The sequence below is a fragment of the Drosophila willistoni genome, assembly GCF_018902025.1.
Source record: "Drosophila willistoni isolate 14030-0811.24 chromosome XL unlocalized genomic scaffold, UCI_dwil_1.1 Seg141, whole genome shotgun sequence".
NCBI lineage: Eukaryota > Metazoa > Arthropoda > Insecta > Diptera > Drosophilidae > Drosophila > Drosophila willistoni.
In genome coordinates, this window is record NW_025814052.1 from 4,990,315 (window position 1) to 5,011,432 (window position 21,118).

General features: G+C 38.7%; 2 protein-coding genes across 7 annotated transcripts in view; one reads left to right on the top strand and one right to left on the bottom strand.

Moving 5' to 3' along the window:
- The window catches only part of LOC6648466 (partitioning defective 3 homolog), a 31,767-nt gene extending 13,001 nt beyond the window's left edge, over positions 1 to 18,766 (top strand). For 2 of the 5 annotated variants that reach the window (XM_047011419.1, XM_047011420.1), the window contains exons 2-8: positions 11,909 to 13,648; positions 13,723 to 14,381; positions 14,453 to 14,746; positions 14,817 to 15,481; positions 15,542 to 16,061; positions 16,735 to 16,830; positions 17,022 to 18,766. In XM_047011419.1, the coding sequence (XP_046867375.1) occupies positions 11,909 to 13,648; positions 13,723 to 14,381; positions 14,453 to 14,746; positions 14,817 to 15,481; positions 15,542 to 16,061; positions 16,735 to 16,830; positions 17,022 to 17,487 (4,440 nt within the window). In that variant the 3' untranslated portion in view covers positions 17,488 to 18,766. Of the gene's footprint in view, positions 1 to 10,877; positions 11,083 to 11,908; positions 13,649 to 13,722; positions 14,382 to 14,452; positions 14,747 to 14,816; positions 15,482 to 15,541; positions 16,062 to 16,734; positions 16,831 to 17,021 lie in introns of those variants that run through there. The other 3 variants (XM_047011418.1, XM_023179047.2, XM_002071404.4) reach the window with 3 other exon arrangements.
- A 170-nt stretch (positions 18,767 to 18,936) lies between these two features.
- Positions 18,937 to 21,112, bottom strand: LOC6648498 (polyglutamylase complex subunit TTLL1). 2 transcript variants are annotated; one of them, XM_002071405.3, is made up of 4 exons: positions 20,589 to 21,112; positions 19,914 to 20,493; positions 19,500 to 19,840; positions 18,937 to 19,425 (listed from the first exon to the last, which is right to left on the bottom strand). In XM_002071405.3, the coding sequence occupies exons 1-4, from the start codon at positions 20,906 to 20,908 to the stop codon at positions 19,026 to 19,028; spliced, it is 1,641 nt and encodes a 546-aa protein (XP_002071441.1). In that variant the 5' UTR covers positions 20,909 to 21,112; the 3' UTR covers positions 18,937 to 19,025. The 2 variants fall into 2 exon arrangements, with proteins under 2 accessions (XP_002071441.1, XP_023035161.1); XM_023179393.2 differs by having other exon boundaries at positions 19,914 to 20,467; positions 20,554 to 20,645.
- Between the last annotated feature and the right edge of the window lie 6 nt (positions 21,113 to 21,118).

The window sequence follows — 21,118 nt, forward strand, 5'->3', positions numbered from 1 at the left end:
GACATTATCGGAGCAAGCCTATCGGTTAATCGACATTATCGGAGCAAACCTGACTGGGCGGGCAAATTTAAAAAAATTTACTCTTGGAAAAATAAACCCATAATGACTGACACATAGTTTTTGTTGCCATTGAAATAATCTACTATTTTTTAATATTGCGATACGTGACTAAACAATGAAAGAAATCTATAAGAATCAAATACATAATAACTAATAATGCCAACAAAAGAATAATACTTAGGAAAAGCTTAACTTTGTCTTGCCAGATCTAATCTAGTTACTTTGTTTAAAATTCATAATAGTTAACACTATAAATTTCTAGCTATAGTTTCGTACGATTTTCATATACTTTTATGTTTTGTTTGTTTGCATTCTACTGTTATAGCTAGAGGGTATAAAAATTAGGTGAAATGGTGAATGAACTTACAATAATTTACCCCACCTCCCCCTTCTCTGCTGCCCACCCAATCATTTTTTTTTGTTTCACATCTTTTGTTTTAACCAATCACCTAACCATGGACCACAGCAGCGGACCAGTCAAACCACTTGGGCACGCGAGAAAAACGAGACTAGCTAAAGAAACAGCTGAGTGAGCGAAGAGTGTCCATAGAGAGAACGATTTTTTACTTATAATGAATTGAAGTTTAGCATAGTTTTCTTTTTATGTTTTTGTTGTTAATTTTTTTGTTGTTGCTCTTTTTTTACATTTTTATGTGGTTAGCTTTATGGCTCATATACAAGTTGAGTGTTTTCTTTTGTGAAGGTGACAAATGTTATTCGATTCCAGCGATTCCATTAAAAACACATAAATGCATAGAAAGAGTACCCACAGTTTGAGAGTCACTATTAAAGATAGATAGAGAGAGAGCGTGCGAGCGAGAGTTTTAATGAATGAATTTTTCGATTTCATATTGATAACTCAATTGAGATTTAAGAAATGAAAAATGATTGATGATTATGTGCGAATTCGTTTGCTTTTAAGCGAATGAATTTAATGATTCGAAAACGCAGCCCGAAGAAAGAGAATATTCATTAAGAAATAAATGAAACTATTTCTATTTTAATAATGAAAACTCAATTCAGGCATAGTAACTATGCAAAAGCCACCTTCGCGCATATATGCTTTCTGTTTTCAAGTCGAAACCACAAGTTATGCCACACAATGTGGTGATTTTTTTTTGTTTCATGGAAAAAGGAAGCTTTCCAGTTCGTTTAATTTCATTATGCGAGAATTTCAATTGAAAAGCAAGCGAACAGCAACAACAACTATTGAGCCAAATGCAACTACTTGAAGGCCAATTTATTTGTGGTTGCTACGTTCGTTGGTTGGTTGCATCGTTTTTTTCGTTTTACCTGCCAGCAAGGAAGGTAATCATCATCATTGTGTTCCACCATTATTATCATCATCATCAACTTGGTCGTCGTCTTGGCAATTATGTTTGCGACCGGAGCTGACTGTGTCTAGATACCGCCCTAACGACAATGACGTCCTGTCGCCAGTTTTTCACCAACATCATTAACTCCGCCTATTATTCTGAATTCTCTTTATGCCTGATTTGCATGTTCAAGGAGTGTGAGAAATGTGGGAAGGATGGTGAAAATTCAGTATATATATTTCCAACAATTTTTTTATTATTTTTAAGCAATGTCCAAGTGTCCTGCCAGTTGGAATATACATACATATATATCCTAATTCAAGTTACAGAGTAGTTACTCTTTATATAAAATCTGAAAAATTATAATTATTATTCTCGACGCCATCGTCGTTATATTTATGAATTGTTCCCCTTGTTGTTGTTTTTTTTTTTTTTTTTGCAAACCCCTTTTTCCTGCTTTTAATTTACATTGTTCTTCTGCTGGTGTGTTTTTTGTTGTATTTGTTGTTTTTCTATAACTGGCGGGCGTTACGCTTCATGTATTTTTGCCTTGTTGTTGTTGCGCAGCTTTTCTTTGGTCAGTTGTAATACCCTCTAGCAAAATGGTGAGGCATATTCAGACCGATGAAAATCGTATGAATGTGAATTTCGAATGTGAGGCTAGTGTATAAGAGTCTGATTCGTTTATTTTTATTCATTTATTCACTTACGTAAGTTAACATTTCATTTGTAAAAGTGATATTCTAAGGGTTAAGAGTTCATGCCTTAAATTGATAGATATTGGTGCTTATATCACAGAATCAATATTGCAGAATATTTTTGAAAAAAAAACCTTTAGAATAAATAACCTTTAAATCTAATAATTTAGTAATTTTTTTATGTGGGGAAAAGCAACAAAAAAAACTCATTTAAATATTAATATGTTCTACTAATTCCATTTTAGCTCTATAGTAAAGTATTATCATTTGAAGCTTCATAAGATATTACTGCTTGAAATGTTGATTATATTCTATATCGTAGAATTCAGCCTGATATGATACATTGTTTGCTGTGTTTCCTTTTAAAGAAAAATTGACATTTACTCTGATTTTTCGATATACACTTTATTACTATTTTGGTTGATCCAGTGGAATTGGAAGAAAAAGAAATGTAATAAGTATTCGAAAAGTCGTTGTTCTCAATAGGTATATACAGTTTGACAGCAATTGGATTTGTTTGCACTGCACTTGTTGCGCTCAGAGCTACCTGCTGTTGCTGCTACTAAGAGAGCGTGTTAGTGACTCTGTTTGGTTGTCTCTCACCTGTATCTATTGCTCAGTTGCTGCGATCGGCATTGCTGCTGATGTTGTTGGATTGTAGTCGAAGAGTCGCTGCTAAAAAGTCAGTTAACCAACGAAATGCGTCGACGTCGGTTGGCCGCTCGTCGTTTTGGCCTTTACGCAATTGTTGACGGTTTAATTTAAGCAAACAAAATAAATAAAACGCTAAACTACACAGAAAAAAAGGAAAAATTACAACAATTTCTGTTGTTTGTGTGTGCTTAGTTTTAGTTATTTTGGCACGTTTAACAAGTGAGCCTTTTTTTGTTGTTGTTTGTTTCAAGTGTTGCCAAAAAACAAAACGAAATACTGTATACAGTTTGACAGCAATTGTATATATGTATGTGCATTGTGTTGTTGTTATTGTTGGCCAATTTAATGGCAAATCAAGCAAATTTAAGCCAAAAAGAATATAAAAAGCCAAAACCAAAGCGAATTTGTTGCTTTTTATCTTAACATTGACTGCTATCTAACTAAATAATATATATATGTATATGCATATGTACAAATTTATTATATATATATCTGCTATATATGCAGATTAAATTTCAGATAAGACAAATTTTTGTTTAATTATGTGAGAAGGCGAAAAGTCACTTATTATACCCTATATGCAATCATAGGTAAAAAAGCAAAAAATATTGAGGTATATTAAGCTAAGAATCAATAGAAACATGTGCATATAGACTAGAGTCGTGAGTATAAATTCACCTAATTCACCTGTTTGAGGGTATATTTTGAAGTCGTCTTTGAAGCGAAACCTCTTCAGGGGTAGAAAATGTTGGTGCCACAGACGCTGCTGCTTCTGCTGCTCAGTTTCCCATGACGCATGCAGGAATAGTGCAACAGGAAATGTCTTAGCACACACGCAGACACACTCGCAAGGAAAACCTTCCCACAGAAAGGTCAACAATAAGAAAAGAATACCAAAACGAAGCATGAAAGAATGTATTTATTTTGTTGTTCTCTCACCTTTAATGGCTTCTTTGTCAGGATCAATTAAAAATTAAAAGTCAACCAATAAATTGTGTGTTTTCTTTCTTGTCTTTTAGGTAAAGTTTCATGTTACAAACACGAATTTGTACGAATTCAAAGTAAATTATTCCTAAATCCTTCTTTTAAGCCGATTAAAAAGGACTCAATAGAGTGATTACTAGTAGTTGATCCGATCAATTGGAAATTGTCGTAGCAATCGTAGGTGGTCAAGTTATTCGTTTGTCATTTTGGTATTTATAGGTAAATTAATTAATCTAAAGTCTTTTACAACCCTTTTTTGCGCAATTCACTTGTGCGTGTGTGTGTGTGTGTGTGGCGGGTGCGTGTGCTCGGTGAAGGGAAAAAAACTCAAACAATGGGAAAAACATTTTTATCAATTTTGAAAACTTTGTATGTATGTACATAGCCCAATTCGTAAACCGAAAGTTATTTTATCTTCGAAGGACTCACAAAATACAAAATACTATAGGCAAACGATAAGATTAAAACACAACAAGAATAACAGCTTTGTCTTGTTTTGTTTTTGTATTTTGTATATTGTATATTGTTTGCCGTTGCCGATTTAGAAATATACATATATTGAATGATTCAACATCCAATCGTGAGACTGATCAGTTTCGTTTGGTGTTCGTAGTAGGTCAGCCAAACATCCAACTGGTAAGAATAAGAGAGACTGCAACTGGTAGAACCACAGACGGATTTGAATCTGGTTCTGTGGTCTTTTGGTCTCTCTTGGTGGTGTTGTTGTTGTTGTTGTTGCATTCCTGGCTAGTGAAAGTTGTTATTGTGGCAGTGTATCTACACTCAAGGCTAAAATATGGTGAATGCATTCAAACACATGACAATATTGTATTCATAAGTACTTACCCAAAAAAAATATGAAAAATCCATAGATATTAGCTAATGACTAAAACAACATGAAATTTCATTCATGGTTTAACCATAATAAAGTTATTTGTACAAAATTCTTCATGTGTATTGTGTAAATAGTTGAAAAACCACAACAATAACAACAACAACAACAAAAGGAGAAACAAACAAAAGGAAAGAAAAAAATCGAATTAAATCATTCATTAAATGAAACAATCAAAATGCACAGTTAAATACCGGCTACCTATTTAATACCCTCTACTTAAGAGGCAAATGGGCTATAGTTGGCTATAATCTTTCCATTGTAGACACTTGTCTAAAAATCGCTTTAAGGATTTATCAAAGGATCTGCATTTTGAACGCTACGCATCGCCACAGGGAAATAGAAATCCAAAATTATTCGGAGTATTAACTTTTAAGGGCTCATTTTGGTCTTTTAACTTATAGGGCATCTGAAAGTCATTATCATTATCAAGCCACAAAATGTTTATTTATTTTTATGTTTTACTGTAGTTTCGGCTAGATTAACTGTAATGGGCCAACCGAAACAACATCTGTTTTTTGGTTTTTGTTTTTGGGTTACCCCAGCTTCCCGACTTTGTGGTCAATTGCAAAACTTGTTCAAGTGCTGCGAGGGCGAAGGTGGAGGAGATCGTGGCCGGGATAGAAGGGGTGCGGATTGGGGCGGGGATGAGTGAAAGTGACAGTGAACTCGGTTGACCTGCAGCTCGGAAATGCCTCGGCACGTGTTACCAACATTTGTGTGTGGCAATCAAATTGAATCAACTGTGACGAAATTTCGAAATGTATGTGTTTTCTAGCCTAGGGGCAGGGGGCAGTGAGTGGGGTGAAGAAGTTGAAGGGGTTTTAATGGTATGGAATTGAAACCCTTTTCCCAATTACCTACCGAAATTGTGCTTTTACTTTCCACTATTCTCTGTTTACTTCCTAGCCTCATCTTCTTCCGCTCCTCTTTGGCGCTCATCTCCATCAAAGATCTCATTTGGCTTTGGCTTCACGTGCAATTAAACAGTTATACATACATATAATGTTATTATAAAACTCCTCGTGGAGTGGTTTAAATCAATTAAATGTGTGTTACTCAATCGGTTGTCTGTCTTTCCTGCCGCCCTCTTACTCTCCCCTCTCTCTCTCCTCCCCCCACACTCTTCTCCTGCTCTTACTCACACTGTCTTTCTCTAAGTAAAGTGAATGAATGAGGTTCAATCAACTTTTGGGCAAGCAATCTGAAAGCGCCAACCGGTTAGCTTACTCCCCTCCTATCCTCCCCCCACATCCACCGCAAACCGACCCTCTTGATATATATTTCGGTAATGGCAATTACAAGAGTAAAAATTTGGTGTATTATTTTTTGTTGTCGGTGTTTAAGCGGCTTTTTTCTGTGTCTTGTTGTTCAGTTGAGTTGCAGTTAAAAGCAGAAGAAAGTTTTCTTTTTCTTTATTTCTTTTTTTTTTTTTCGTTTTATGTGAACAACAATTAATATTAATACATAATAGTCCCACGACATAAGCCATAGACGGAAAAAAACCCATTTCTAACTCAAGTCTTGAGTTAAAACGATTTGTTCAAGACGTCAAAATGTCTCAGTGTTTCTACTATGACATTCAGAATAGAATAGAATTGAATTTTAGCGATAAAGTTAACGAAGCTAACACATTGAGTCATCATTATCATTGGCTAATGAATGAGTATTATGGGCTGGCTTGTTGCTTATTCATTAACTTTGATAAGACTAAAAACAAATCACGATTTACGCGACAAAAAACAAAAACTCAACACGAGAACGAAACATTTTCAGTTTCGTAAGTACAAATACACTCCGTGACATAATTGACAATCTTTTTTGTCAATTATTGATGACATGACCAATAGCTATATCTACTCGGTTTTAATCGACTTAATGGGCAAGAATTTGCACAACGATTTTTTTTGAATTGAAAGAATTAAATTGCTATTCAAATGACGCGGAGTATATTTATGTATAGAAAGGATAACTAATTGGGAGTATGACATTCATATTCGTTCTCTGATTGATTTGGCTTGGAGTTGAGCATTTCATAAGATCGTACATTAAATGTAAATGTATACTATATGTATGTACATATAAATATATTTGATCAGTATGTATGTATTACATATGTGATATCTTTCACATAGTGAAAGAAACTAATGACCTTTTAGCTTTTCATTCCCATCAAAGTACATGGTTTAAGTATAATTTCTTTCTCTCTATATATACCACGATGTAAATATATATATATATATATACTTATATGGCATGTGAACTATAGTAACATAAGCTATAATTAACTGCACTTTCATATATATGTATATGTAGATAAAAGAAGAAAATATGTATGTATGGGGGAAATTGAGGTAAAGCAAAAGCAAAAGCTAAAAGAAAAGTTGATGAGCCTCATCTAAGCTGGGGCATATGAGGTTTCTCATTGGGGGGTATAGAGCAAGTTCATTGCATTACTATCTCTAGCTCTCTCTCTCTCTCTCTCTCTCTCTCTCTATTTCTTTGTCTGTTTCTCCTCCTTTCTTTCTGCCTTTTGATGGGTGTTAAAGGTTCGTTCAGCAAAAGTTTTCTCGTTTGTTAGTCGTTTCGTTATAATTATGCCCAGTCAAAGTGGAGTCATTTGCTTTACTTTTTCCCGCTTGTGCAATGAAAATGTAATGTGTGTGTGTGTGTGCGTGTGTGTGTGTAGACGACCTCGAAGCGGCGTCATTGTTTTAGTGATAATGACATTTCCCGGAGCAAAGCTGCCACCCACTCCACAATTGTGGCCACTTCAGTTGAATCATATCAAATATGATTGATAATTAAAATGATTGCTTAAAGCCAACAACAGCCACACAAATTGTGCTAGTGGTGCTGGCGCTGGTGTTGCTGGTGGATGGTGAGGGGGTGGTGTGTTCGAAATAGGAGACAAGAGATGTATTGAGAAAGCGTTGCAATTGACATCAATAGCCATATTTGTTCAGTGACTTTTCCAATGCATTTTCACCTTTGTCTTGATGTTTTTCTTCTTGCGATAAAAGTTTTAACTCTGTTTTTTTTTGTGCTGTTGCTGTGCGTCTGATTAAATTCAACAATTTAGTTAGTCATTCCCTTCCTCTCTTTTTCCTATGTCTCTCTTACTCTCTCTCTATTTCTCTCTCTTTTGATCTTGCCTTCGCTCATGTGTTTTCAGCTGCTTTGAAAGTAGAGTAAAAAATAAATGTAAAATTTAAATAGGGTTGAGGGAGCTATTCGGTAAACAGATATACATACATATATATATTTACCAATTGTTGCTAATTATTTATGTAGATTGTACGCTAAATATAATGTAAATTAACCAGCTGGAAAGGGAGGAGGGGGCATAGTTGGGGGAAAAAATTATTATTATTTTTCGCTTGAAAGGTTCTAGAGATAGAAATCAATTATTTTTTAACTCAAATTTTCAACAAATTTCTTTAGAGTTATAGTTTTATTATATTTCTTTGTGATCAAATCTGATTATACATAATCTATGTTTTCCTTGAATGCCATTTCACTTGACTTTCAGATTGTTTAACAACAATGCATTTCTCATTTCTTATACTTATTTATGCCACGCCCACATTGAGTTTTGCTACACTTGATTATGAGAGAATTTCCTTGTCTTCATGGTCTTTTTTTAACTTGCATTTCTTTGCGTTTTTTGCATAGACAGACGTGCGCATAATGGCAACATGCAATTTGAGTTTTCTCTGTGGAGTCTCGCCTCTCCTCACTTTACTTTTATGTGGCAATTATACCCTGCACTTTAAAAAACAAGGCTAAAAGGGTGTGTCGTAATTTTTTGAACTGTTGATATATTTAGAACTTGAATGCTTTTTTATAGAAGATATTTAGACAAAAGTATTTTTTATAATTATTGTCTTGTCTACTTTTTTTTCTCCCTACTTTTTAATGGATATCTTGTAGTCGATGGCCAAAAATTTTGAGTAAAATGTTGTGGCATTTTGAGGAGAGTCGTGTAGCTGATTGCAAATTATGGGCAAAAAACTATTCACACAATTCCTAGACTCCCATCACCAACTTCAACTTGAGGGAATTATGGAGCATGTGTCTCCCTCCTATCTACATGTAGGTGGGCGTTGTTGCTTTTGAGGGAGGATATTTATATAGATGGCATTTTATGCTAATTTATGAGTGCATTTTCTGTAATTAATTTGAATCAGAAATTGGGATTGGCAAAGGGAACAGTCAAATGACGATGAACCTGTCTTATAAACATATGTAGGTATATATAATTAAATAGTTTATATGCATACAGCGTCGTCTTCTCTATAGATATTGGATTGGCATAAACGAAATGAAGTCTGTTTAAGGATTTCCTAATTGATATTTGTGAATGTGTGTGTTTTATGAATAAGAAATTTGAAATGCAAAGGCAATCTCTGTTACATACATGTGGATAAAATTCATAATGAGTGTAACTATACAGGTTAAATGGGAAAAAGTTGCTAAAGTGGCAAACGAATCCTTAAATAATTTCAGTTTCAATTCTTTATGCATGAGTCTGTTACAATGAATGAATGAACAAACTCACACATTAATACACACCCTTTCACCTTCAATCAGCTCTGTTTGGGTCACACTTGAATGCCAATGTTAATTAATGATTTTTGGATGACTCTTTCATTCTCAGATTCGGCCCAGTGGCTCTTTCTTTCTGTTTTTGACCTTCAATTCCATTTTAATTCATAGAAAATGTTTTGAAATAGATAAAGAAGGTGTTTATGCGAAAATTTGAGTCTAGATTTTTAAGTTAATTGGCTTACCGTTTCTCCCTCTCTGTCTCTCTCCCTATACCCTCGTCACCCTATTAAAGTGAACAATGAATGTCTAAAATTTCTAAGTAAGCAAATAAATCGCAACACTCCCACCAGAGACGGCTCTTCTCTTTCCCCCCAACATCTCACTCTCTCTTTCTCTCTCTCTCTCTCTCTATCTCTTCTGTCCTCTTCACTTCTCACGTTGTCATGGCTCAGTGATTTGATGGCGCTTCAAAAACCATGGGTTATCCATTGTTGTTGTTGTTGTTGCTGGTGCTGCTGTGCGTCATTATTTTACAGTGTGTATTACAGGTGTCTATCTATCAAAGTGTGTCTGTGTGTGTGCTTCTTCCACATCAGAGCGGAGGCGGTCTAAACAATAACAAACTAAAATCGAGTTCCAGTTATCGTTTCCACACATACCCTGTAGTCAGTTATACCATCTCAATCTCTCTTTGTCAATCAATGAAACGAGCATACCCTTCAATTACTGGGCAAAGCCATTCATCTAGTTGAAGATGCACAAAAATAAGCTCGAGTCACTCAAAATGTTGCTCTCCATTGATAGAGTTTCGTGCTAGTCGATTCACTTAGACATATTTCCCATATATAGGCACACGAATAAAGCTATATATAAATTATGAAAGAAATTATATGTATACATTATTCAAAATAATGTTGAAAAATTATTCAACTTTTGTGCTAGTTTTTGGTGTTGGGTTTGTTTTCTAAGCATTGTTTGAGTTGCTCATAAAGAAAATATTGAAAATGGATTTGGGGTTCTTGGTTGACCTGTTGAGTGTGTTGTAAATATAAAATTTATCTTTAAATTCTGACTTTGTATTTCGTGTTTAGTGTAAATAATTAATTAGAATCGATTGAAATCGTATCAATATCAATTTATTACAACTATTAAAAGATCAACTTGAGGCTCAGTTTTGATTTTTCCCACCAATAAAGAAGAGAAATGTTCTAGACATACATATGTATGTACATATATAAAGATATAGTCATATGGGCGGGGGAGGGGGGCTGATAGAAGGGAGTCCCACAGGTATCTATATTAAGGAAATGCTCTTCATTGATAAGACCAAATCGAAAGTTTTTGTTGATAAGAGAATTGGTTAGGTGAATGATTGATTGAAGTAAAATTGCATCATCGATAACAATCTATAGTTAGACTGTAAAGAAATCTCATCATATACATATACCCATTTTTTTTTTGTTTATATAGAATACCAAATATTTAATATAAACGGTATAATGTTCCTTTAAAAACAATGAAAATAATAACATCAACAACCACAATTACAAATGATACTATAAACCAAATAAAAACAAAACAAATCCAGTGCAACAAAAGAAAAAGAAACAAATAAAAAAACTAAACAAATGCTATACAAACCAAAGACCAACAAAAACTACAACAAAATAAAGGAAAGCGAAAGGAAAAGTATCAACTAAAGTCGAAGTCAAGTCGAGTGTTTAAATACAAGAATTTTTGAAATATGTTCGATGTTCCACCCAAATGCCCGGCACTGGCTAACAAATTGAGCGGACTCTTTGGCTGGCGACACACCTACAAGGTGGCATCCAAGCATGAGGGCATATCACATGGCAATCTCCACAAATCCTATTCCCTGACATTGCCCAAGCGTCCGCCATCGCCATCAAATTATTCGTGTATGAAGGTAATCACAGTAGAAATGGAAACAAGAAACCAAATCAAATCGATTTGCAATCGAAACAGATTCAGACCAACGATACATTATCTGTATATATGTATAGATATATATATATATATATTAAACCGACACTAGAAATCAATCAAAGGTTATCATAAGATTACCTTTCGGTGGAAATAAAGATAGATAGAATAAAGGATCTATATATATCTTAGGGAAATGTAGATAACCTTCCGATACATGGCTCTGAATAACTTGTTGCTTCATTTAGGCATGTAGGCTTAATTTAATCCGAACTTCCATCCATATATGTAGGTAACCAGCTCCCCCATTACAAACAATGCCGGTGACCTCCGATGTCCCAAATTGCAGCGAAAAAAAAAACCAAAGCAAACAAAAACATCACAAAGTTTTGTTGCTCTCTTGCTTTAACTTTTTTTTTTTTGGCATTCCAATGGATTCCACAACCAAATGCCAAATGCCGAAAACTGTTGGCCAGCAACAACAACAACAACAATTGCATCATGTCATGGAAACCAGTCAAAAAGCGTTGGAGTCACATGCAGAGGCAGAGTCAGAGTCAGAGGCGGAGGCAGTCGAGCGTGCACCCTGAACTGGAGAACTGGAACGTCAACTTGGCGCAACCGAAAAATCCAAAAAGAAATAAACAAAATATATAAATATATACCTAGGGTATTAGACAAATGAGATGGGGTCACATCGAATAATTAATACCTTCTTTTTATATTTCGAATACCCTTTAAATTAGTTTTAAGTGTCTCGAAATGAAATTAATAAATTATCGTTTTTTGTTTTGTTGTATTCTTTGCAGCCCGATTCATGGGTGAGCGTGACCCATTTACAAACACAATCGGGAATCCTCGATCCAGATGATTGTGTACGCGATGTGGCCGATGATCGAGAACAGATATTGGCCCATTTTGAAGATCCCGGCCCGGATCCGGGTGTGCCGCAGGGCGGCGGTGATGGTGCTTCGGGCAGCTCATCGGTGGGCACCGGTTCGCCAGATATTTTTCGCGATCCAACCAATACAGAGGCGCCCACACGAGATCTCTCGACGCCGCATATTGAAGTGACCAGCACAACATCGGGACCAATGGCTGGTCTGGGTGTGGGTTTAATGGTGCGCCGCAGCAGTGATCCCAATTTGCTGGCCTCTCTCAAGGCTGAGGGCAGCAATAAACGTTGGTCGGCTGCTGCTCCGCACTATGCTGGCGGGGATTCGCCTGAACGTTTGCTCTTGGACAAGGCTGGGGGTCAATTATCACCCCAGTGGGAAGAGGAGGATGATGGCGGCGGCGGTGGTGGAGGGGCTGGACAGCAACATCATCAGCATCTCCAGCATAAATCGGATCCAATGGCAACTGCATCTGGAGCAACAGCAGCAGGAGGAGGAGCCACAGCCAATCATCAGCCATTTGCTCGTTCCGGTCGCTTGTCGATGCAATTTCTTGGAGATGGCAACGGCTACAAATGGATGGAGGCTGCCGAGAAGCTACACCATCAGCACCATCAACAACCACATCAGACTCATGCCATCACTTCGGCCCAAGCGCAATCCTCATTGCCAAATAGTGCCTATTCCAGCAAATCCTTACCCAGAGAGAGCAAGCGTAAGGAACCCCTGGGACAGGCGTATGAATCCATACGGGAGAAAGATGGCGAAATGCTGCTAATTATCAATGAGTACGGCAGTCCATTGGGTCTTACGGCTCTGCCAGATAAGGAGCATGGCGGTGGACTCTTGGTCCAGCACGTAGAACCCGGCAGTCGAGCCGAACGTGGTCGCCTCCGTCGCGACGATCGCATCCTCGAAATCAATGGCATTAAACTGATTGGTCTAGCCGAATCCCAGGTCCAAGAGCAGTTACGTCGTGCCCTAGAGTCCTCGGAGTTGAGAGTGCGGGTCCTACGTGCCGATCACCAGCGACGTCAACGGCAGCGTTCCGATTCCAAAGTTGCTGAAATGGTGGAAGTGGCCACCGTGTCGCCCACACGCAAACCCCATGCTGCTCCCGTAGGCACATCCCTGCAGGTGGCCAATACCCGTAAACTGGGACGTAAAATTGAGATCCTGCTGAAGAAAGGACCCAATGGCTTGGGCTTCTCGGTGACCACGCGTGACAATCCAGCTGGCGGACACTGCCCCATCTACATTAAGAATATATTACCACGCGGAGCTGCCATAGAAGATGGCCGCCTAAAGCCCGGCGATCGTCTGCTAGAAGTTGACGGCACTCCAATGACAGGGAAAACGCAAACCGATGTGGTGGCCATACTTCGAGGAATGCCAGCTGGTGCCACTGTACGGATTGTGGTGTCGCGACAACAGGAACTGGCCGAGCAGCCAGCCCCATCAGAACCTTTGGAGAAGCCAGTGGCAGTTCCTCCTCCATCATTGCCAGGAGCAGTTGCTGGTCCATCATCATCATCATCATCTAATGCCAATATGCAGGTACAAAAGTCCAGTTCGGCTCGTTCACTCTTCCAGTCGCAGCTAAACGAATCTCAGCACTTCATTGATGCGGGCAGCGAGTCGGCAGCTTCAAACGTAAGTATTTTTTCCCTCTCTTTCCTTCTCTTCCCCTCTCTAATGATCTATTTGAAAATTGTTGCGACCCACAGGATAGTCTGCCTCCTGGAAACAACAGCTGGCAATCACGTGAGGAACTTACTCTTCACATACCCGTTCACGATACGGAAAAGGCCGGCCTTGGTGTTAGTGTCAAGGGCAAGACCTGTTCGAATCTAAATGCTTCCACCTCATCATCCTCGTCGACGTCTCACAGTAATGGCCAAATGAAGCATGACGGTGATCTGGGAATATTCGTGAAGAATGTGATTCACGGCGGTGCCGCCTCCCGCGACGGCCGACTGCGCATGAACGACCAATTGCTTAGCGTGAATGGTGTGTCGTTGCGTGGGCAAAATAATGCCGAGGCTATGGAGACACTACGTCGCGCCATGGTCAATAATCCGGGTAAACATCCAGGCACCATAACTCTGTTGGTGGGTCGAAAGATATTGCGCTCGGCCAGCTCCAGTGATATATTGGAACAGCAGGCGGCAGCTGCCTCGATTGGTGGTCTCAATCATAGCACGAGCAGCAGCAGCGGCGGCGGCGGTGCCGGCGGTGGAGGTGGCGGAAGCAACACTAATAATAGTAGTTCCAATGCCAGCGATAACTCGGGAGCCACTGTCATCTATTTAAGTCCCGAAAAGCGTGAGCAGCGCATCAATGGAGGAGGCGGAGGAGGAGCAAATGTCGGCAGCGATATGAATCGGTGGGTTAAGGAATTATTTTAAACAATTCTTTGTTAGATTTGCTAATCAATTGATCTTTTCTTTATTTCAGATGGAGCAATCCCGTTTTGGATCGTCTAACCGGAGGTATTTGCTCCACAAATTCATCGCAGCCATCCATGCAGCAGCCATCAATGCAGCAACACCAACAGCACCAGCAGCAGCAGCAGCAGTCATCCGTGTCCCAGCAGCAGCGTCGCCTGCCACCTCCACCGGGCGCCTCGTTGCGCAATGAATCATATTACATGGCTACCAATGATAACTGGTCACCGGCTCAGCTGCAGTTGCTCAATGGGCATGGGAATACGGCTCTGCTTATCGAAGACGATGCCGAACCAATGTCTCCGTGAGTAAAATCCTAATCTCTCGCCAGCCTTGAACATTATAACTAATTATGGTACATTCCTAACATTTAGAACCCTACCGGCGCGTCCGCATGATGGCCTTCACTGCAGCGCGAGCAGTGCTAACACATCATCGCAAGCAAACGCCACTCCAGGAGGCGGAGGAGGAGTAGCAGGTGGACCCGCTGTCACTGGCAACTTTGATGCCACATATTCCTCACAGCTTAGCTTGGAGACAAACAATTCTGGTGTGGAGCATTTCTCACGTGATGCATTGGGACGACGCAGCATTTCGGAGAAACATCATGCCGCTCTGGATGCCCGCGAAACGGGCACCTATCAACGGAATAAGAAACTCCGTGAGGAACGAGAGCGCGAACGACGCATTCAGTTGACCAAATCGGCTGTTTATGGTGGGTCCATTGAATCCCTAACAGTCCGCATAGCCAATGCCAATGCCCAGTTGGCTGGATATAAGCACGCAAAGACAGCGTCCAGCATAGAGCAGAGAGAACAACTTCAATTGGCCGCCGAAGCGGAGGCCAGGGATCAATTAGGCGATTTGGGACCATCGTTGGGCATGAAGAAATCCTCATCCCTGGAGTCCCTACAGACGATGGTCCAGGAGCTGCAAATGTCGGATGAGCCACGCGGCCATCATGCGTTGCGTGCGCCACGCGGACGTGGTCGCGAGGACAGTTTGCGAGCGGCAGTTGTTAGTGAACCAGATGCAAACAGTGAGTAAAGAAAAAATAAACACATTTAGCCTCAATCACATAATTCTACGTTCATTGCAGAGCCGCGTAAGACCTGGTTACTAGAGGAGGGCGACCATGAGGGAGGCTTTGCCTCCCAACGTAATGGTCCCTTCCAGAGCTCTTTGAACGATGGCAAACATGGCCATAAGTCGCGTGCCAAAAAACCAAGCATACTGCGTGGCATTGGACACATGTTCCGCTTCGGCAAGAATCGTAAGGATGGTGTGGTGCCAGTGGAATCCACTTATGCGGTCACCACATCGCCACCCTCATCGGTTGTCATCTCCACCACAAATATTCCGCCAACGGCAGCTCCACCCCCCATTCCCACAGCCGCTTTGGCTGCAATGGAGAGAAATGTTGGTAAACCACCAGCCTATCAGCCCCCGCCACCGCTTCCAGCTCCAAATGGTGTGGGATCACTGCATGGTGGTATACATCAGAATGATATATTTAATCATCGCTATCAGCACTATGCCAACTACGACGATTTGCAGCAACATCAGCAGCAGCAGCAGCAACAACAGCAGCAACAGCAGCAGCAACATCATCAAATTAGGTGAGAGACGGAGCTTTCGGCATGCGGGAAATCATTCTCATTAACCATTAACCCATGTAAAGGTGGTCGGCATTCTGTTTACTGGCTTTTTCCATCAAATCTTTTCCATCTCCTGGGGTAATTTTATTTTCATTCCATTCAGATTGTGAAATGTACATAAATAACTTCTGATAGAATAGAAAAATTTATTAATCCGCATTTTTCATGTAAATAATAACTTTCATTTGAGAAATTCATCAGTTAAAAAGTTATTTCGTCGACTTTCTCAAACGCGAATTCATAGTTTTTAGTGAGTTTTCCCTATGAGATTTTTGCTAGTCTTAAATTCTTTTTGATATGATGGATGATTGGGAAAAAGTCAGGTAAATGTTTTTCAAATGGTCCTTCAACTTTCTGCGTTATCTATTTTAAGTATTTCTTCCTTTTTTCTTGTTGACTAACTTTCGAGAAAAAGAACTATTTTGTTTTAATAATTTTTGTTATAACATTTGTATATATATATATATATATATCTTTCTCTGTTTGTTCCGTGTGTTTTGCTTTATATGTATATGTATCTCACTCACACACACACACACACACACACCCACACACCTACACCTAACTCACACCATCTCTACTCATACAAAACACAAACATTGTACAACACTGGTGATTGGGGTTAACCATAAAGTGATGCCAGCTCGATACAAGAGACGCTCTCGGAATCAACATTGGAATGCATGCGCCAACAGGTGATCAGACAACGCATTAAGGTGGAGGCTGAAAGGTAACAACACCAAAACAAAACAAAAAATCCCTTCAACCATATTAATACTAACTAACTAATTATCCAACACATAGTACATACTTAGTGTAGATGCCTCTAGTTCGTCCTTTCTGTCTCTCCTCACACCTGTATATTACCATTTGCCCCCATACTGAATGGCTTCTCTTTCTCTACGCTTTTTTCCGTCACAGTCGTCGTCATCAGCATTACCATTCGCAACGCAGTGCCCGCTCCCAGGACATCAGTCTTCATTCATCCGCCTCTGCTTCTGTCTCTGCCTCTTCATCGCATCAACAGCCATCGTCAGGCGTGACCAATGGCATGCGTCCCATCAGCAGCTTTTACGAATATGAGACAGTGCAACAGCAGCGCGTGGGCAGCATTAAGCATAGCTCCTCATCCTCATCATCGCCCATCAATGTGCCGCACTGGAAGGCTGCTGCCTTGAATGGATATTCGCCGGCTAGCCTCAATAGCAGTGCACGCAGTCGTGGACCCTTTGTCACCCAGGTGACTATTAGGGAGCAACAGCATCAACATCATCACCATCAACAGCAGCAGCAACAGCAGCAGCAGCAGCCCACCTATCAGACAGTACAGAAAATGATTGGAGCACCCACATCGTCATCATCCCAGCCACATGCCTCTAAAGTTTGACTATAGGTGCTGGCGCATGCGCGCGCCTCACGCGATGTCCTGCTCCTTGAGCAGGGTCAAAAAATGGGAGAGATCAATGAGGTGGAAGTGTTCTACTATGCCACCGAGTGCTAATAAAAACAAAAATCAAAGAGCATTCCCAAACCTAATCCTTCCTATGCGAGAGACGTTAGCAGCCGGCAACAATTTAGTGCAGTGAACAACCAACATTTATTTAATATATATATAATGTTTTTTTTTTCGTTTTTTTTTTTTTTACTTTTTAAAACACATGAAATGAATTTTGTCTAAAAAAATTTCCCAGCATTACATTTAAGTTCATTTAATTGTAGAATTGTGTAAACTTAGTTCATTCTCGTGACCCAATTGGGTCCTTAATTACTATTTTTTATATCATCATAGAATGAACTTGAAACTAAATTTGTTTATTCGTTCATTGCAATATTATTAAGTCACTTATGTATAATGAGGAGTTCACTAATGAACTTATTCAACTCAAATTATTCCATTTAGGAAACACACAAAGTATTCCAATTTCATTATAGAGATTTGTATATACATATAATCAAGTAAAAAAAAGAAATGAAAAATATTTACAAAGTTGAACAGAAAATATGTCTCAAGTTCTTTGTAAATATTTAATTTCTTTTTTTCTTTCTTTCTCGTGCCCAGGCTTTAAGGCGAATGCCATTTTTTTCCCCAACACAAGAATTCATACTTTAATGTTAAATCTTAAGTACTTAAATTCCAGCAAATAAATGAAAGACAACGTTTAATTTGATTATTTACCTATAAATATATATACATTAATGAAATATATTATTAAAGGACATAACATTAATTTGATAAACTAGAAATATTAAGTATTTTTGTATATAATTGAGCGAAACAAATATTTACAAAGCTGAGAAAAAGAAAATGTCGCAAGTGTCCTTTGTAAATATATATAAATAGGTATATATTTTTTTTGTGCCTAGGCTTTAAGGCGGACGCCATTTTCTTAAGTGAAACTTAAATATTTTTTTCCCCAAACTTAAAGTAATAATTTACTAAATGTTAAGTACTTAAATACCGGTCCACAAATTAAAAGAGAGAGACAACGTTTATTTAGATTAATTATATATACATAAATATTATACTACACAATATATAGTATATACATAAATAGTTTAAAGAACAATATAACATTAATTAAATATACTAAATAATAAGTATTTTGTAAATTGTGAAATTGTATTGCGAAAATTAAAAGCAACAAACTGTCGATTTCCCTCAAAAATAGTTTCTAATGATTTATTTGAGTAGCTTACAGACTAGAATGTCTAGTTAGTAATCAATGGTAATTGATTGAATTTATATATCATCCTAATCTAAAACAGATGTCTCTCTTTCTATAGTTATTTTTGGTTTGTTTCTTTATAACAGTCAATTGTTTGTCTGAAATTAGCCTTTGGGGGTTCGACATTGTTTATTTTCTCCAAATGTAGAAATATTCAAAGAATTGTAGATGTATGATGTTGTGAATCTATAATCACATTTCATTTAGATAACCTTGAAGTATAAGACTTGGAGCTTGCTAGGCTGCATTCGGCTGATGGTGGTGCTGGTGGTGGTGTAGAGGAGCCAGCCACTTGACGCTGAAGGTTGAGAATCGGTGGCAACATAGGTATGGGTGAATTATATCTAACCCATTTTGGCAGGCATTTCATTTTGTCAATAGTTGTTGGACTCTTTTGAGATGTGCTGGGTAAATCCGAATTTGAAATTGCATTCACGTCCTCTTTATTGATTTTGAGTTTGACGACAACTGGACGCTTCTTGCCAACAATATTGCGCTGTGGTGAGCGCTTTGTCGATTGTGGTTTCTCCTTATCCATGGGTAAGAGAAGAGTAAAATTTTTCAAGAGATCGGGATGTGGTGTTTTATCCCAATGATCACTATGGGGCGCGAAGGACGAGAAATGGAATGAAATACCAAATGGAATTGGATTGCATATATACTCTATACGTACTCAGGTATCCCCGTAGGTGGAAGAACAACAGGCAGGACATTATCTATGAGACGAGCCTTCAGCATCCGATCATTAGTGGTTGTTGAATGCATTGATGGCGATGTATTGATCTCAACTAGCCATGGCTTTAGATTATTATCGATTATAATGTCATAGCCATAGACCTCAAAGCAATGACGATCATTGGCCATGACAGGAGCAACAGCATTGAGAGAATGCCTTATGGTGTCCGAGATGCGATTCCATAAAACATCCGAGACGCCCTCACCCCGCATACTGTCCAAATAGAGCCAAAGATTCTGCATAGGCCATTTGCCGCCATGGATGGTATTGTACTCTTCCTGCACATACATACATACATACATTATTGTAAATTACTATTTACAAATATCGGTAATATAACGGGAAACTTACATTAGTCTTTTGTATGCTGACATTGGTCAAGTGCATAAAAACATTATCGATTTCCGTTTGATCATATTTCTCGGTACAGAAACGACAGAATCCCTCATTATATAGATAGGCTTTCAGTGGATTGAATGTGGTGACCAGGACATAGAGACGTAAATCGAATTTTTTACCACCGATTAGTAAGGGATTGTCGATATATTTCGATATCACACAAGTATCCCGATTGAAGTGCGGATAAAATGTGCGGGCATCGTAGGCATATTTCTTCAATTTGGATAATTTATTAACCAGAAATATGCCCACACCCTGAGATTTACTGCACGGCTTGACAATCCATGTACTTGCCGGATTCTTATGAAATTCCTCGACGAGCAAATTATAATCGGTCGGCAGGACAAATGTCATGGGTATGATATCCAAATGTATATAGCGTGTTCCACCAATGCCCAATTTCATACTTGGCCCATATGTGGTGGCCAGTGGATCACCCTTACGTTCTAGATCTTTCCGATAACGTTTTATATTCTTGATCAACAGATCCTTGCGCGATAACTCCACTGAGTTGGGAAAGTGATTGATTATTCTACACAGTACAAGAAGAGGTGGACAGGGAAGGGCGGGAGAGGAAAAATGAACTACATACATCTGTTAAATGTAGACGACACCAAATCGGCTTACTGATCTGATCGCATGCGATACGGATGATCCACACCAAAGATATAACGACAATTTTGCGTGCAGGCCCAATAAAAATTCCATTGGCCATCAAAGGATGGGACTTGCAGCCAGCCTCGTTTTCGAAAATTCGACAACAATGCCGATTTCTCCCAATCGGTGCTATATAGCAGACATTTATCTGATCGCGGCGGTCCCAAAGATCGTTTGAATTTCATTTGGATATCCGTTTGATTATCATTTTCTAACCCAGGTGGCCGTTGACCCGGCGCGTGGAATTTTCTTTTCAGATTCTTTGTTTGCTTGGATGGGAGTTTCTTCATTTTGTTGTGTTCGAAACAAAAACAATTTTAAGCCTGAAAAATTTGGAATTTTGACCAGTTTGTAAGTGTAAGTGCGATTTTGTTGTTGTTGTTGTTGTTGTTGTTGTTGTTTTTCGTGGCTTAGGTTTATGAATTATGTAAGTACGAAATGGAAACTGAGGATTTATACATTTACATCTTTTTTTTTCTCCACAGATATATATAACTATA

Coding starts and splice junctions, on each gene's coding strand:
- LOC6648498 (XM_002071405.3), bottom strand. CDS start 20,908: ATGAAGAAACTCCCATCCAAGCAAACAAAGAATCTGAAAAGAAAATTC. Junction 20,494..20,588: donor TATCGCATGCGATCAGATCA/GTAAGCCGATTT, acceptor TGTACTGTGTAG/AATAATCAATCACTTTCCCA. Junction 19,426..19,499: donor CCACCTACGGGGATACCTGA/GTACGTATAGAG, acceptor CGCGCCCCATAG/TGATCATTGGGATAAAACAC.